The 16852-nt window shown below is 43.9% G+C and overlaps 1 protein-coding gene across 1 annotated transcript in view; it reads right to left on the reverse strand.

The window, feature by feature from the left end:
* The window catches only part of AP3B1 (adaptor related protein complex 3 subunit beta 1), a 351534-nt gene that overhangs the window by 199374 nt on the left and 135308 nt on the right, over positions 1–16852 (reverse strand). Inside the window, exon 14 of the mRNA XM_073584144.1 lies at positions 16211–16320. Within this exon, the coding sequence (XP_073440245.1) occupies positions 16211–16320 (110 nt within the window). The remainder of the gene's footprint in view (positions 1–16210; positions 16321–16852) is intronic.

Below are 16852 nucleotides of genomic sequence, written 5' to 3' on the forward strand. Positions count from 1 at the left end.
AGTACGATCACTCAACGGACAGCAAAGTATATGACGCGTGAAGGTAAAAGACGCTGGGCCCATGTCATGGATTATTGCCTGTACCCTTCAGCAAACACGCTATTTGGGTACTAGAGGCGCTGCTTTTCTTAGGGTAATGAATCTATTAAACACATGTAATGCCATCAACCAGTCACAAGGCAAACTGGTACCCACTGGACTTGTGCCAACTGGAAAGTGGACAACTAGGTTTTTATAAAAAAAAAAAAAAAAAAATATTATAAAAATAAAAATCTGCCGGAGAAAAACATCCACGGAGTTTTCGTAGTCAATGTTACATGTACAGTTGTACTCAAAAGTTTACAAACCCTGGCAGAATTTTTGCTTTCTTGGCCTTTTTTCAGAGAATATGAATGATAACACCAAAACTTTTTCTCCACTCATGGTTAATGGTTGGGTGAAGCCATTTATTGTCAAACTACTGTGTTTTCTCGTTTTAAATCATAAATCACAACCCAAAACATCCAAATGACCCTAATCAAAAGTTCACATAGACCATTTCTTAATACCGTGTACTGCCCTCTCTAATATCAATGACGGCTTTTAGTTTTTGTGGTAGTTGTGGATGAGGTTTTTTATTTTCTCAGATGGTAAAGCTGCCCACTCTTCTTGGCAAAAAAGCCTCCTGCGCCTGTAAATTCCTGGGCTGTCTAGCATGAACTGCGCGCTTGAGATCTCCCCAGAGTGGCTCAATTATATTGAGGTCAGGAGACTGAGATGGCCACGCCAGAACCTTCACTTTGTTCTGCTGTAGCCAATGACAGGTCGACTTGTCCTTGTGTTTAGGATCGTTGTGATGTTGGAACATCCAAGTACGTACCATTGCCTCCAGTATTTGCTAATAACGTGCTGCATTCAACTTTCCTTCAACTTTGACCAAGTTTCCTGTGCCTTTGTCGCTCACACATCCCCAAAACATCAGCGATCCACTTCCGTGCTTTACAGTAGGAATGGTGTTCCTTTCACCATAGACCTTGTTGACCTCTCTCCAAATGTAACGCTTATGGTTGTGGCCAAAAAGTTCAATTTTAGTCTCATCACTCCAAATGACCTTGTTCCAGGAGTTTTGAGGCTTGTCTCTGTGCTGTTTTGCGTATTGTAGGTGAGATACTTTGTGGCATTTGCGCAGTAATAGCTTTCCTCTGGCGACTCGACCATGCAGCCCAAGTGCTTCCTTATTGTGCATCTTGAAACAGCCACACCGCTAGTTATCAGAAAGTCCAGTATTTCAGCTAATGTTATTTGTGGGTTTTTCTTTGCATCCCGAAGAATTTTCCTGGCAGTTGTGAACAACATTTTTGTTGATCTACCAGACCATCATTTTGTTTTTACAGAGCCCCTGATTTTCCATTTGTTAATCAAAGTTTTAACACTGCTGACTAGAATTATTAATCCCTTGGATATCTTTTTGTATCCCTTTCCTGTTTTATACAGTTCAACCACTTTTTTCTGTGGATCCGTTAACAATTGTTTTGCTTTCCCCATGAATTACAATCCAGACTTGTCAGTGGCTCGATGAAAGATGCAAGAATCTGTCTGGATCAGAGAAAATCACTCAGCTTTTATGCACACACATTGATTACAAGCATCAGGACACTGGTGAGGATGTTAACTTCAGTAGCCATTCAAATTCATTTGTGCCAACCTCTGTGCATATTATCAAGCCAAAATCACCAGGGTATGTGAACTTTTGATCAGGGTCATTTGGACTTTTTGGGTTGTCATTTTGATTTAAAAAGAGAAAACACAGTAGTTTGACAATAAATGTCTTCACCCAACCACTAACCATGAGTGGAGAAAAAGTTTTGGTGTTACCATTCATATTCTCTGAAAAAAGGCCAAGAAAGCAAAAATTCTGTGGGGTATGTAAACTTTTGAGCACAACTGTATGTAACTTATTGGCATGTTTTTTTCTTTTTACAGGAAAGTAATGGCCAAATGTGGTTTTAACGTTTAAGAACCTTGGAAAAAGAAAATATTGATGAACAATTGGGACATCTGACTCACCATCAGATAAATTCAATAAGTATCTCAATAATATTTTACAGTTTTAAAGAGGACCTGTCAACAAAATATTCGATCCCCAACTAAAGGTATGAATGTAAAGGCCCTTTGACACTTATCACATTCATACCTTGCTTGTAGAATTTCGTTGGGGCATTTCTAAGTAATCCATCCTAAAAAGTTTTAATCACAAGTGCAGCAAGGCGGGCACTGCACTTCCAGCTTTACAGTGTGTTCTCACTTTTCCATGCTGCCCTCTGGTCTTTAACTGACAGGTCACACTTTTCTCAGTGACCCATCTCCGCTGTGCAGGTGCAGTCATGTCATCAAAAGGAGTGGAGCATGAGCAGTAAGCTCCTAATGACGTTGCAAAATCAAAGGACTGGCCCCCACAACATCGTCAAGAGCTTAATGCGCATACACCTCCTTCTAATCAGATTGGGCAATAAGGTGCATGTGCAGGGGAGACAGGTTACAGAGAATAGCGACCTGTTAAAGACTGGAGGATGGCAACGAGCAGGAAAAAGGGAGAGCGCACAGCAGAGCTGGGCATGCAGTTCCCGCCCTGCTGAACTTGCGATTAAAACTTTAAATATGGATTTCTGAAAAATGCTTCAACTAATTACTAAAAACAAGGTATGAATAGAATAAGCATTTTGGGGGTTTACACTCTTGCGTTTATTTAAAGGGTGGAATTTCCTGCTCACAGGTCCACTTTAATTCATGTAAAGTGGTGGACAATGAAATAACTCATGCTTTAGATATCAACCAACTATCTTGGTTTACACCAGGATTACTTAAGACTGTAAATTTTACTACAGAAAATGTTACTGCCTTGCAGTTAGCTCTCAGGCTGAATGTTTTTACATATTCCAAGTCTGGAGGAGTGAGTGTGAGTTTTGGGTGTTTGAATAGAGCCTTGCATTGGTGTATTACCAACCTGTTACTTTGTGTTATGAAATTTCAAAATATCTACTTTGAGGAATCAACCAAATATTATGAAAGTATAAGATGTTTTATAGTCTAGCTATATCAAACCATTCAAATGACCACCCCCACAATTCTTTTTGCAGGTGCAAAACAAAAAAATATGTATTATTAATATTACCAATGTGAAAGTCTTAGTTACTTACCGGTAACGGTATTTTTCGGAGCCCATGACAGCACCATGAGAGAGGGGATCCGCCCTTCAGGGACAGAAAAGCTACAGATACAAAAGGGCGGCACCTCTCCCACGCATCAGTTGGATTACAGAGCTCAAGAGGACCACCATGGTTAATGGCAAAAATTTGTACAATACCCTAACACCGAACAATTTAAGAGACGTGTAAACTAATAAGAGGAAGAAGTGCACACCCACACGTGAACAGAGGGAATCTAAGGGTGCTGTCATGGGCTCCGAAAAATACCATTACCGGTAAGTAACTAAGACTTTATTCGGTCTCCCATGACATGACCAAGCGAGAATAACAGAGAGGTAATAACTGCCTTAGAGAGGGTCTACAGCCTGCCGCACCCTTATACCGAAGGTGAGATCTGAGGAAGCACCCATATCCAACCTATAATGATCGCAAAAGGTGGAAGGAGAAGACCAAGTAGCTGCCTTACATATCTGGTCGATGGAGACTTCCGATCTTTCTGCCCATGAGGTTGCCATGGCTCGAGTGGAATGCCCCCTTAGCCCCTCCAGTGCCAGCCTGCCACTCGATGTATATGCTAAAGAAATAGCCTCCCTAATCCACCTAACTAAAGTGCTCTTTGACACTCTAAAGCCCCCGTTACACATAGCGATATCGCTAGCAATATCGCTGTAACGTCACCGATTTTGTGATGTAGCAGCGATATTGCTAGCGATATCGCTATGTCTGATACTTACCTCCGACCGGCTCCCCCGCTGCTCATCGCTGGTCGCGCAAGAACATCCTGGATCATTTCTTGTCGGGCGCTTCCTGCTGGGCTTCCTGTGGCGCCGACGAGCGACGCGTTGACGCGGTCGGGAGGACGTCAGGATCGCCGGGTCTGACAGGTAAGTAACGACCCCCGACCCCTGCTATGTCGCTGGTGAGATCTGCCTCTGTGGCAGCTCACTAGCGACCACTTAGCGATGCACCAGCGATCCATATCGTTGTCGGGATCGCTGGTGCATCGCTAAGTGTAACAGTACCCTAAGACCTTTCCTGGTGCCCTAGAAGTATGCAAACAAGGATTAGTGACTGATAAGTACTGTAGCAGCCATCTCCTAACGTCTAAAGTGTGGAGCTTCCTTTCTTTCTGGTTAGTAGGATGGGGGAGGAAAGAAGGAAGAACTATCTCCTGCGACCTGTTGAATCTTGAGGCAACCTTGGGTAAGTAAGCTGGATCTGGCCTAAGCACGACCATGTTCTCCAGGAACTGACTATATGGCGTGAGTCTAGAAAGAGCCTGGATATCACTCACCCTCTGTGCCGATGTTAATGCGACTAAGAAGAATACCTTGAGGGAGAGTAGTGTTGCCGAGGCAGATATAATGGGCTCAAATGGGGCCTCAGTTATGGCTGTGAGCACCAAGTTCAAGTCCCATGGCATAAACCTTTCTCTATGTATGGGTTTTAATAAACCTGGCGACCCAGTAGTTACTAGCGATGTTGCAGCTAAATAAGGCCCCCAGTGCTGACACCAGCACCTTAAGGGTACTAGTGGAAAGACCCATCTCCAGACGCTTCTGAAGGAACTCCAGAATTTGGCCTATTGGCATCCCCTTCCCAGCTCTAAATTCTGAGGTAGCTAGAAATTTCTTCCAGGTCCTGGCATAGATCCTGGTTGTAATTACCTTCCTACTTTTCAGAAGGGTGGCTATTAAATTGGGGGAGAATCCTCTATCCCTTAGTAATGACCTTTCAAATTTCATGCCGTCAGGTGGAGCCCCACCAATTGTGGTTGGTAGACTGGACCCTGGGAGAGTAGATCCGGATGTGCCGGTTGCACCCATGGATCAGAGACTGACATGGTCCTTAGCCATGAGAATCATGCTCTCCTGGGCAAAAAGGGGGCAATTACTATAATCCTTGCCCTGTCTTCCCTGATTTTCCTCACCACTAGAGGCAAAAGAGCTAAGGGGGAAAGGCATAACCCAGGTTGAAGTCCCACTTTAGCAGGAAGGCATCCACCACCAGAGGACTCTCTCTGGGGTCCAGATAAAAGAATCATTTTACTTTCCTGTTTCTCCTGCTGGCAAAGAGGTCTATGTCCGGCCGACCCCACTTTCGCACAATCTGGTAGAAGATGGCACTTTTTAGCGTCCATTCTCCCTGGCTTAGCAAGTTGCGGCTCAAAGTCTGCCCTGGTATTGTCCTTTCCTTTTATGTGCAGCGCTGTAAAAGATAGAAAATGCTCCTCTGCTATCTGAAACAGGCGCTGTTACTTCCATTAGATGCCGTCCCTGCATGAACAGCCCCCCCCCCCCCAAGGGCCCTATCATTAACCAAGATGTCTTTTTGTAGGGTCCTTGTATGAAATTGCGCCCACCAGACCGCCGGGATGCATGAAGTTAGGGGATCCAACAGGGACATAGTCTGCCTAAGGGACATGCTGGGATTGTTTGACGCTCTCAGAACCAGGTGACGAAAGCCAATCAGCTTGTCAGACGGTAGACAACACTCCTGCCTTTTTGAGTCCAAAATGAGCCCCAAAAACTGCTGCACTTTTAAGGGTTGTAGCCGAAATTTTTTTATGTTTAGTAGCCACCCCAAGTGTTCTAGAGTGGACATTGTCCTCTCTACCTGAACTAGACAATGAACTGCCGACCTGCCTACAATAAGTCGTCCAAGAAGGGAATAATCAAGATGTTAGTCTCACGGAGGTGGGCAATGACCTCGGCAACCATCTTTGAGAAAACAAGAGGGGCAACCGCAAAGCCAAAGGGAAGAGCCATAAACTGGAAGTGTAAGACTGCACCCTCCATGATTACTGCCACCCTGAGGAAATGCTAATGATCTGCGTGAATAGGCACAAGGTAGTATGCATCTTTTAGATCCAACACGGCCATAAAACAGTTTTCATAAATTAGTTTTACTGCCGAGCCAATCGATTCCATCTTGAAGGGTCTCACTATCAAAAACTCATTCAGGGCTCTAAGATTAATGATAGTCCTGAAGGAGCCATCCAGTTTCAGAACCAAAAATATGGGGGGGGGGGGGAATCCTCTACCCCTCTCTGACCCCTGAACCTCTTCCAGGACCTCATTATGACATAGTTCCAGGACCTCAGCCTCTAGGGCAGCCTGATCTGAGGGGACCGGGGTGGGGTTACCATAAATTCATCCCGTGGAACAGAAGAAAATTCTAATCTTAGTCCTGATGATATTAGACTATGCACCCAGTCACTATTGGTAATTCATGACCAGGCTGGGTAGAAGGCAGACAATCTACCCACCACGGGAATCGCCAATCATTGGGACGGCTTCCCCATTTAAGGGGGGGGAAACACCTACGCCCCCTCTGATCTTGTCCCTCAAACATGACGTCCTGCAAAGAACGTTCCGGCCTGGGCTCTACCACCCCCATAGTGCCTCTGACCACCTTTACTAATTTGTCCACGCGGGCTAAGGGGAAGCAGAAGCATCCAGAGTCCTCCTCCAAGGAAGATGATGAAAAAGATGAGTCAGAGGAATCCTCATTCCTCATATAGTCAACAGAGGAGTCGGAAACCGGAAAGCCTGATTTATGTTCTTTTCCTTTTCCTCTGGAACTCTCTCCCTAGTATTTCATGGACTCCCTCAATTCCGCCCTAATGATCTCCTTCAGACTTGTGGCAAAGTTGGGCATTTATTCCGCTACCTGTGGGGGGTAGGGGAGGTAAGCATGAGGTAATGTACTCTACCCCAACGTGCTGGTAAAGCCTTACTTGTCTGCTGGACACTGGGCTGACATAACCTTTCCGGACAGGAGTCCGACAGGGGGCAACTGCACAGGGCACATTACTTGTGCCTTGACTTTCCTGTACATTTCTTCCCCTGGCAGGACAAGAAAAATAAGGGGAAGACTGCGTCACTGAGTGAACATTCACGAAGATCACTTACCAGTGTTTGCAGTAAATAGGTACCGGATCACAAGGGGGCATATCTCCGCCTGCGGCTGGACCGACCACTCACCTGGCCACTACCCGTATTGTCATGGGTCTTTCCCTGGGCAGTACGGGGCTTCTGAGTAGTGTCTCCATGCTGCTGTGCAGTGTTCTCCTGCTGCTCACCTACTTCCATTGCGACCAATGGGCTCAGAAGCATGGATGCATGTGCACTGTTCCTTCTTATGCATGCCTTTCCCCGGATATCCGGGTCAGCAGGTCTTGGCCTGGACGCCTCTTTCTCCCTTGGAACTGACACGCCCCCAGCATCACGTTTGGTCCCACTCCTCACTGGATACCAAGACATCGACTGCCGTTCCAGACCCCGATGCCCCCGACCGCGGCTACAGTCCCAGGCCCCGCTGCGCCCAACCTCAGCACCATTATTCATTATGCTGCAGGTCCCAGGCTGGTAGAAGGTGGTGTCCAATGATGAGGGGGGGCACCAGACTTTCATAAAATGTCAGCGGAGCCCCTGCAGCGGAGCCCCTGCACCATCCTTTTCAATGCAGTGGACTCCACGAAAAATGACCACCAGAGGCAGCACAAGCACAGATTAAGATCTCATCTCCTGAGATATCAATTGCACATGCGCCATCTCCCATTTTCCAGAAGTCCATCGCATTGAAAGTGCGGTAGCTCCGAGCTTTCACAAAATGTTGGTGGAGCACCAGCACCGTCGAACACCACCTCCTACCTACCAGCCTGGGGCCCGCAGCATCACCCCACTCCTACCTCTGCTGAACACCACCTCCTACCACACTGGGGCCAGTGGCCTCCACTGCCGCCAGCTTCCTGCAGCAGCAACCCTGCCACCTCGCCTCCACCACCCCCCCATGTAAGCTACCGTAAGGCTGGGTTCACACGTAGCGGAACTCTCGCGGAAGTTACCGCGAGAATTCCGGAATTCCATTCCGCGGGAAAATAGCATTTTAAATTCACGCGATGTTCACGCGGAAAAACTAGCGCTTTGCAAGCGTAATTAGCTTGCAGAATGCTAGCGTTTTCCAAGCGATCTGTAGCATCGCTTGGAGAACTGATTGACAGGTTGGTCACACTCGTCAAACACAGTGTTTGACTAGTGTGACCAACTTTTTACTATTGAGGCTGCCTATGTAGCATCAGTAGTAAAAAGATCTAATGTTAAAAATAATTAAAAAAATAAAGAATCGGGTTATATTCACCTTCTGACGTCCCGCGCCGCGTCCCCAGGCCTCCGCGATGCTACGACAGGTCCCGTTCCCAGTGATGCATTGCGGCAATGACCTTTGATGACGTCGCGGTCTCGCGAGACAGCTACAGCATCGCGAGATGCGACGTCAGTAAAGGTCATCGCAATGCATTACTGGGAACGGGAGCTGTCACGTGTATCGCTGAAGCCTGGGGACGCTGCGCGGGATGTCGAAGGTGAATATAACCCGATTGTTTTATTTTAATTCTATTTTTTACAATGATATGGTACCCACAGCCCGGACGACAGTCTCCTCTACTCCGGACCGTGGATACCATCAGCAAATGTTCTGCTTACTTTTCGCATGGTGGGCACAGCCACATGCGGAAAGTAAGCAGAAGAATCCATTCCTATGTGGGCGGAATTGCCACGATTCCGCAAATTAATGAGCATGCTGCGGATTTTTCCGCGATGCAATTCCGCTGTGGGAAAATCCGCAGCATTAGCACAGCATTGCGGAATGCCATAGGATTGCATGGGATGCTGTTTTTTTGCGTTTTCGCTGCAAAAACGCGCGGTAAAAACCTGAATGTGTGAACGCAGCCTAAAAGCGGATTTTAAGTCGCACCCCCATTTTATTTTTTTTTAAATCCTATTTTAGGCTCTTCTACTTATATGTTTGTCTATATTATATGCATCTTGATGTGGTGGTTTTGTTTAAGTGCACTTTTGGGTATTTTATATCAACAAATCAAAGTTATATTTTAATACATTTTGTTCGAGTACCCGGAAGAAACTCACACAAACTATTATATAGTCTACCTCGTTTTGGCATTTCACCATGCTATTTTTTAAGGACTATACAAGAATTATGTTTTATCCCTCCTATTCACGTGCCTTGGAATTTTGGATTTATACAGTTAGGTCCATATATATTTGGACAGAGACAACATTTTTCTAATTTTGGTTCTAGACATTACCACAATGAATTTTAAACCAAACAATTCAGATGCAGTTGAAGTTCAGACTTTCAGCTTTCATTTGAGGGTATCCACATTAAAATTGGATGAAGGGTTTAGGAGTTTCAGCTCCTTAACATGTGCCACCCTGTTTTTAAAGGGACCAAAAGTAATTGGACAATTGACTCCAAGGCTATTTCATGGACAGGTGTGGGCAATCCCTTCATTATGTCATTCTCAAATAAGCAGATAAAAGGCCTGGAGTTGATTTGAGGTGTGGTGCTTGCATTTGGAAGGTTTTGCTGTGAAGGAAACATGTGGTCAAAGGAGCTCTCCATGCAGGTGAAACAAGCCATGCTTAAGCTGCAAAAACAGAAAAAACCCATCCGAGAAATTGTTACAACATTAGGAGTGGCAAAATCTACAGTTTGGTACATCCTGAGAAAGAAAGAAAACACTGGTGAACTCATCAATGCAAAAAGACCTGGGCGCCCACGGAAGACAACAGTGGTGGATGATCGCAGAATAATCTCCATGGTGAAGAGAAACCCCTTCACAACAGCCAACCAAGTGAACAACACTCTCCAGGAGGTAGGCGTATCAATATCCAAATCTACCATAAAGAGAAGACTGCATGAAAGTAAATACAGAGGGTTCACTGCACGGTGCAAGCCTCTCATAAGCATCAAGAATCAAAAGGCTAGACTGGACTTTGCTAAAAAAACATCTAAAAAAGCCAGCACAGTTCTGGAAGAACATTCTTTGGACAGATGAAACCAAGATCAAACTCTACCAGAATGATGGAAAGAGAAAAGTATGGTGAAGGCGTGGTACAGCTCATGATCCAAAGCATACCACATCATCTGTAAAACACGGCGGAGGCAGTGTGATGGCTTGGGCATGCATGGCTGCCAGTGGCACTGGGTCACTAGTGTTTATTGATGATGTGACACAAGACAGAAGCAGCCGAATGAATTCTGAGGTGTTCAGAGCCATACTGTGTGCTCAGATCCAGCCAAATGCAGCCAAACTGATTGGTCGTCGTTTCATACTACAGATGGACAATGACCCAAAACATAAAGCCAAAGCAACCCAGGAGTTTATTAAAGCAAAGAAGTGGAATATTCTTGAATGGCCAAGTCAGTCACCTGATCCCAACCCAAGTGAGCATGCATTTCACTTGTTAAAGACTAAACTTCAGACAGAAAGGCCCACAAACAAACAGCAACTGAAAACCACCGCAGTGAAGGCCTGGCAGAGCATCAAAAAGGAGGAAACACAGCGTCTGGTGATGTCCATGAGTTTAAGACTTCAGGCAGTCATTGCCAACAAAGGGTTTTCAACCAAGTACTAGAAATGAACATTTTATTTACAATTATTTAATATGTCCAATTACTTTTGGTCCCTTTAAAAACAGGGTGGCACATGTTAAGGAGCTGAAACTCCTAAACCCTTCAAATTTTAATGTGGATAACCTCAAATGAAAGCTGAAAGTCTGAACTTCAACTGCATCTGAATCGTTTTGTTTAAAATTCATTGTGGCAATGACTAGAACCAAAACTAGAAAAATGTTGTCCCTGTCCAAATATATATGGACCTAAATGTATATTCTTTGACCTTGTGGAGGGTCATACCGAGTCAGCGCGGAACCACCAATGGGGCATGAGAATTACTCACTGGACTAAGAACACTTGATCCCATTTTAGAAAATGTGATCAGTAGAGGCCCACTAAGTTTAGACAAAAGGGAATTGTGGCATTCTGCGGTCATGTGGCGTCCTGTCCACTTTGAGTGTAGGTCAAGGTAGTATAAGCATCCGACAGCAGGGCCACATGGGAATCATGTTGAGACAAGTGCCACGGTTTTTTATTTATCTCTAGGACATGAAAATTTAAATAAATAAAATTAAGGAAAATAAGGCTGAGTGCACACGTATATTTTGGCCCTGCGGATTTTTCCGCGCAGAATGGAAGAAATCCGCTGGTCAAATGACCTGCATTTTTCCTGCGGATTTCTTCCATTTTTCACGCGGTTTTCATACGGTTTTCCATTGCGGTTTTCCCCCTGCGGATTTGGTGACGGAGAGATGGAAAACCGCACAAAAGAAGTAACATGCTGCGGATTTTGTACCGCAGGAAAACCGCGCGGAAAAATCCGCAGCGTCTGCACAGAGTTTTTTTTTTTCCATTCATTTTAAAGGTACTGTACATCACAATGCAGAAATGCAACGCTTCTGCGCGGTAAAATCCGCTGCGGAAACGCTGCAAATCTGCATCGTGTGCACACAGCCTAACTCTTGATCAAAGAGGATCTTTCAACACGTCAGTATAATGCACCAACATCATATATATATTCTGGAGCACATTCTCATAATGCCGTGTTTTGACGTTCTTCTGTTATTTTCCATAAAAATTCATCAGTAAATTGAAAATGTTGAGTTAATTCCCATTAACCAAAACAGCGTGTCTCTACAGTGTGAAACCGAGAGTATGCCTTCAACTAGTAACACCCAATTGTCAATTTAGTCATAAAATTCCATGCTAAAAAAAAAAAAATACGTAAGAAAAGCACAATATATATATACTATGGGCTAAACAATTATTTACTCGAAAACAGAAAATCTGAAAATATTGCAAGTCCGCCTGGAACAAGCCATCCAGAAAAAGAAAACATGTCGCACCCTCCTATGGTAGCGATGGAAGAGGCGGTGTAGCAGAACTGTTATCTGGGTGTTTCGGCATGTGTGTGGTGATAAGAGTTTTCATGATTTTCCAGTGTTTCCCAGTGAAGAACCAAAAAATCAAGTTCCTCACTTCTACTTGATGGCAGAAGAAAAGCTCACTGCCACCTGGCACACAACAGACTAAGGGTGGCAAAAAAGAAAAAATATAGATATATTTTAGGAATATATTATAAAAGGGTATAGCTAAAATGTAAAGATAACCTCTATTCATATAATAAGGGATCACAATGATCAATGAGGGTCCGACACCTAGGATCTCCATCCACCCTGAGAACGGAGCTTTGCAGAGCCTTCCCTGAATACGACACTGATGTACATGCTCAACCTTCGTTCCACTGATTGTCTATGGGACTGACAGAAGTAAATGAGAGCTGTTCCTGGCTTTCGACAGCAGTCCCCCATCAATGGAGCACAGGATTAACATACAGACCTTTGCTCCATTTAGCTAAGGCTCTGTAGAGGTGTGTTCCTGGGATCAGGAGGATCTCAAGCTACGTTATTGGGAATTGTAAGGGATCCCAGCAGTCAGACGCCCCAGCGGTCTGTAAGCTATGAATATTGGATAACTCTCAATTCATTCTGCTCCAAAATTCTGCAAAAAGTCTACTGCCCCTTGGCTTATAGAAGTTATTGCAGAGGAACGCGCACTCAATTACAAGGCCACGGCTTTCCCATGGAGAGTGCTGCCAACCTCTTATTTCAGAGATCAGTAAATCGTGACCATTCATCACAGCTGACCCAGGCAGCTTTACATACCAACGTATCTGAGCACACTGACACCGCATAAAACACCACCAGTGTCAAGGAAGGCTGGAAAATCCATCAACAATCGACTAAAACTGGACGCAAAAGATCTGCTGAAAGAACAAATATGAATAAATCTGTGCTGTCTGAATATCCCAACTAAACCTATGCACGGCTGGTCGGCTGGTTCATCATCATACTGTGTACCAAATGACTTCGGAGGATCTTACACAACAGTGAGTAAATTTCAGAGTGGATGACACCTCAGAGATACATTGCAATAAAGAATTTTTCTTTTTGAATCCAGGGTCCATTAGGCGCCTCATCGCCGAAAATGACATCTCATCAGCCTAGCACAAGTAAAATTTATAACAACATTAATACAACAAAGCCAAGACTCAAATCCCAGAACAAGCAGCCGTGAAGCCAAATTCGGCAGGCACATACGATGCAGGCGGAGGTCAGAATCACGGCGAGAAATAAATAATGATCGCAGGACGTCACCGACACAGAGCATTTCTTCATTCTGGGATCTAACGAGAATATTCAAGAAAATAAACATATTTTACTAAAAATGTTCCTGTGTTCCTCCCTAATACTGTCAGCCAGGTTCCTCCATGATGTTATTTTGAGGGGTTTTAATTTTGCCATATTTAGTCCACTTTTCAATCTATGGTGCAACAAAAATCAATGACAAGTTTCTAACACACAAGCACACCCATGTGCATTATTACAATTTAATATCATTGATTACTTTTATTAACATCAAAAGGAGACAGTTCAAATGGGAGGCAAGCTGCATACTTTGTGACTTTTTTCTTAAAGGGAATCTGTCACCCCCCGGGATGTATATGACCCATCAATAAGGGCATACAGGTAATAGAAATGTTGCACTAGTCCTACCTGTCTGCCTCATATTAATGGTCTTGTTGCTGAAAAATGATATATTCTGTCTTCATGTTAATGATTTCTTCCAGGCTCCAGGACGAAGGGCGCGTGGTGCTGGAAGAAATCCCCTTCTTCATTGTCAGCTATGGCCCTGGAATCCTGCGCCCCTTTAGAAATACATAGCTCTTCCTTCCTTCTATGGGTGCTGCAATCAGGCATCATGCGCTATGCCATTTAATTACTGCAGGGTATTTAATCATTAAGTTTCTGTCTTTGGGTTATTTCCATCCTCAATTAAGTGAAGGGATTTAACAAAAAAAAATTAAAAAAAATAGCCAGAAACCGCGCTCCTGACAGATCTCTGCTCCTCTTGCCTTCTCTCAGTGTTAGAGATGGCAGCAGGGGAGGGGATTGCATATAGATCTGCAGGAGGAAAGCACAGTATTGGAGCTTTGCCAATACCTTAAAGCAAGAGAAGATCTCAGCAACCTGGATACACACAGAGCTAAAAAGTGGACGACCCGTCTAATGGCATTCATAGTGCTAAATCTAACGTCACGAGACATTCCCCTCAACCATCATTTAGATCGTTGGAAATGACGTGAAAACAGACTGCTGACACACAGAGACTAGTGTTCAGGTACTAATGTACTGTGTCACTATCTAGGTCTGTATTCTGTATTTCTGCCCTTTAAACATTAAGCGCAGAGAGGGCTTCACTCAGGACCACTTTCCCCACCACCATGTCTGCGCCTTTATAGCCACCACAATCTCACACCCGCTGCCAAGCTTTTGCCTATACAATCCGAACCAGCATTAGAAATATCTCCAGCAACTTAATTAACACATAATTGCCAAAAGACAACAGCTTTTAATGTAGAGTGGCTCCTAATTGCTCAGCCCTACTTGAACGTTTAACCCTTTGTCCATTAATGTAAAAACCTAATTACTCTGACAAAAGTCAACATCATTTCTGTTTGTTAGGAAAATTTTCAGCAGAAATAAAAATTAGAACGTTATCAAATGCTAATTGGATTTGTGCCACCTGCCTCATAAAGGACAGATCCCGGATCTTAATTCTGCAGGGGTGAGATCTGCCTTATAAATCAGTTCTTAGAGGGGCTGTCCAGTTTATAAATCCTATTTCCAGAGAGCCTGTAATGGCATTCTGAGTACTACAGGGAGCCCTCACGTGACACGTCATCTACAGCACATGACCGCTGAAGCTAAATCACTAGGCTCAGTGGCCTGGTGTATAAGTAGATGGCACACGACCACCGGGCCAGTGATTGGCTGCAGCGGTCACGTGCTGCGGATGTGTTGTCACTTTTGCACCCAAGTTGACAAAGACCAGCAGAGCAGAGTAAAAGGAGTCCCTGGAGGGAAAGTCAGCGAGTAAAGCGGATTTGATTATGCATCATCTGGGACAGTGGAAGATGAAAGGAAACCTCTTCACCACAAAAAAATGGAGTGTTAGGGTAACAAAAAAATAACTATAAAAATGTAGGAATGATAAGTGACTGCTCTCCCCTTGACAAATTGTGCTAGAGTGACCATTGCATGTGTGTGTCAAAGAACGGCCGCCAACCACAACCAAATCCTTTAAATAAAATTGCCAAATTTTCCAAAATTGTCTGAACTGAAGTATGTCCATAGGGTCAAAGGGAAAATGAAGGGCGGTATCACTTATGCACTGCGGAGATGAAAAATCCTTAAAATTAAATCATTTATTGGCACAGGTTACAAGTCAGCGCGTTTCGGGGTCACGCAGGGCCCCTTCATCAGGACTAACCTAGTGACATAGTGAAATATAGCTCTCTTTTATACTGTGCTTCTTGAAAAAAAAAAAAAAAAACACCAAACGGGGCACATGGCGTGTCAAAGATCAAAAGAGTCACGAGAATGAACGCAGATGTCAGCACCGTTTACAACTGCAAAGACGAATTACTATCAACACCAAATATATCAAAGTACATTTGAAATGTTAAGAAATTAAAACATTAATAAACAGAAAAAATAGCAGTTTATAAAGAGAAGAAAATAAAAAATTATATACAAGATTTGAACTAATGAATGAATCATACATTGTGCTAGCTAACAATCCGGTGATCGTGCTTCGCGCCACTGCAGCACATCGAAATGGAAAGATAAGTACAACGTTATGTGGCTCCAGTCTTAGAGAAATAAAAACAAAGTACCTAAGAAACTTTACTCGATACAGAGAAGAGACAATTAATAAATATTCTGGGACTCAGAAAAATTATTAGTCTATATAAGCGGGGTGCGAGAACAAGTACGTAACATTATCGACACACAAGAGGCTTATTGCCAATAATATTTTCAATGATTCATTATTAGTATTCATGGAACAAACCCCTTTAATATGAATTGACTTTTTTTTTTTTTCCCAACTTTCAAGTCCACGCAACATTTTTTTAGTGCGTATATATCATGGAGCAAGTGATTTATGCACATTTGGAAAACATTGGAAGTATATAAAATAACCTTATGTGACTTCCACACAGTACAGGCCCCGTGAGCGGAAGCAGAGGAGACACTTACGGTGATTTTGTCCAGCAGCTTTGCCATGTGCTTAATTATTTCTCCGTGCTGACTCGGCTGAGTTTGGAGGAGATTTTTAATGACCACAACACTTTCTGCGACCACAATATCTAAAAAAAAATGGGAAAAGAAAGAAAAGTGTCACTAAAAGAAGTGAAACAAACACGGAAACAGGCCCAGCAATTACCAGACTAATCTCAGGAATACGGTGCATGTGTTTAATGTCTGCGCCTTTATCGACACGACCATTATGCCACAGCAGAGTTCATACAAGAAGCAAAATAACGGATACATACAGACTACACAGCAAGTCACACGGTACATGACATCAGCTTGGTGTGTGGGGCCTAATAGGGACACCTAGTATTATAGGGGTTCTCCACTACTCAATTTATATTTTATATGGGTCCATGTTAGTGCAAATAAATTGTTCATAAATAACAGTAATTCCCATACCAACAGGATCCCCACTGCTCCTCCGTACTGTGTCTCATCAGGGCAGGCTTCAGGTGACCACTGCAGCCGATCAGTGGCACCCACTGGCTGCAGCAGTCATGGTCCATCTGAGCCAGACTCTTAGGGTTCGTTCACACTCGGTGTTATACAATGTTTTATCGGATAGCAATCGTCACAATGTTATTC

This window comes from Dendrobates tinctorius, unplaced genomic scaffold (assembly GCF_039654945.1).
Source record: "Dendrobates tinctorius isolate UK_male_01 unplaced genomic scaffold, ASM3965494v1 ptg000083l, whole genome shotgun sequence".
Lineage (NCBI taxonomy): Eukaryota > Metazoa > Chordata > Amphibia > Anura > Dendrobatidae > Dendrobates > Dendrobates tinctorius.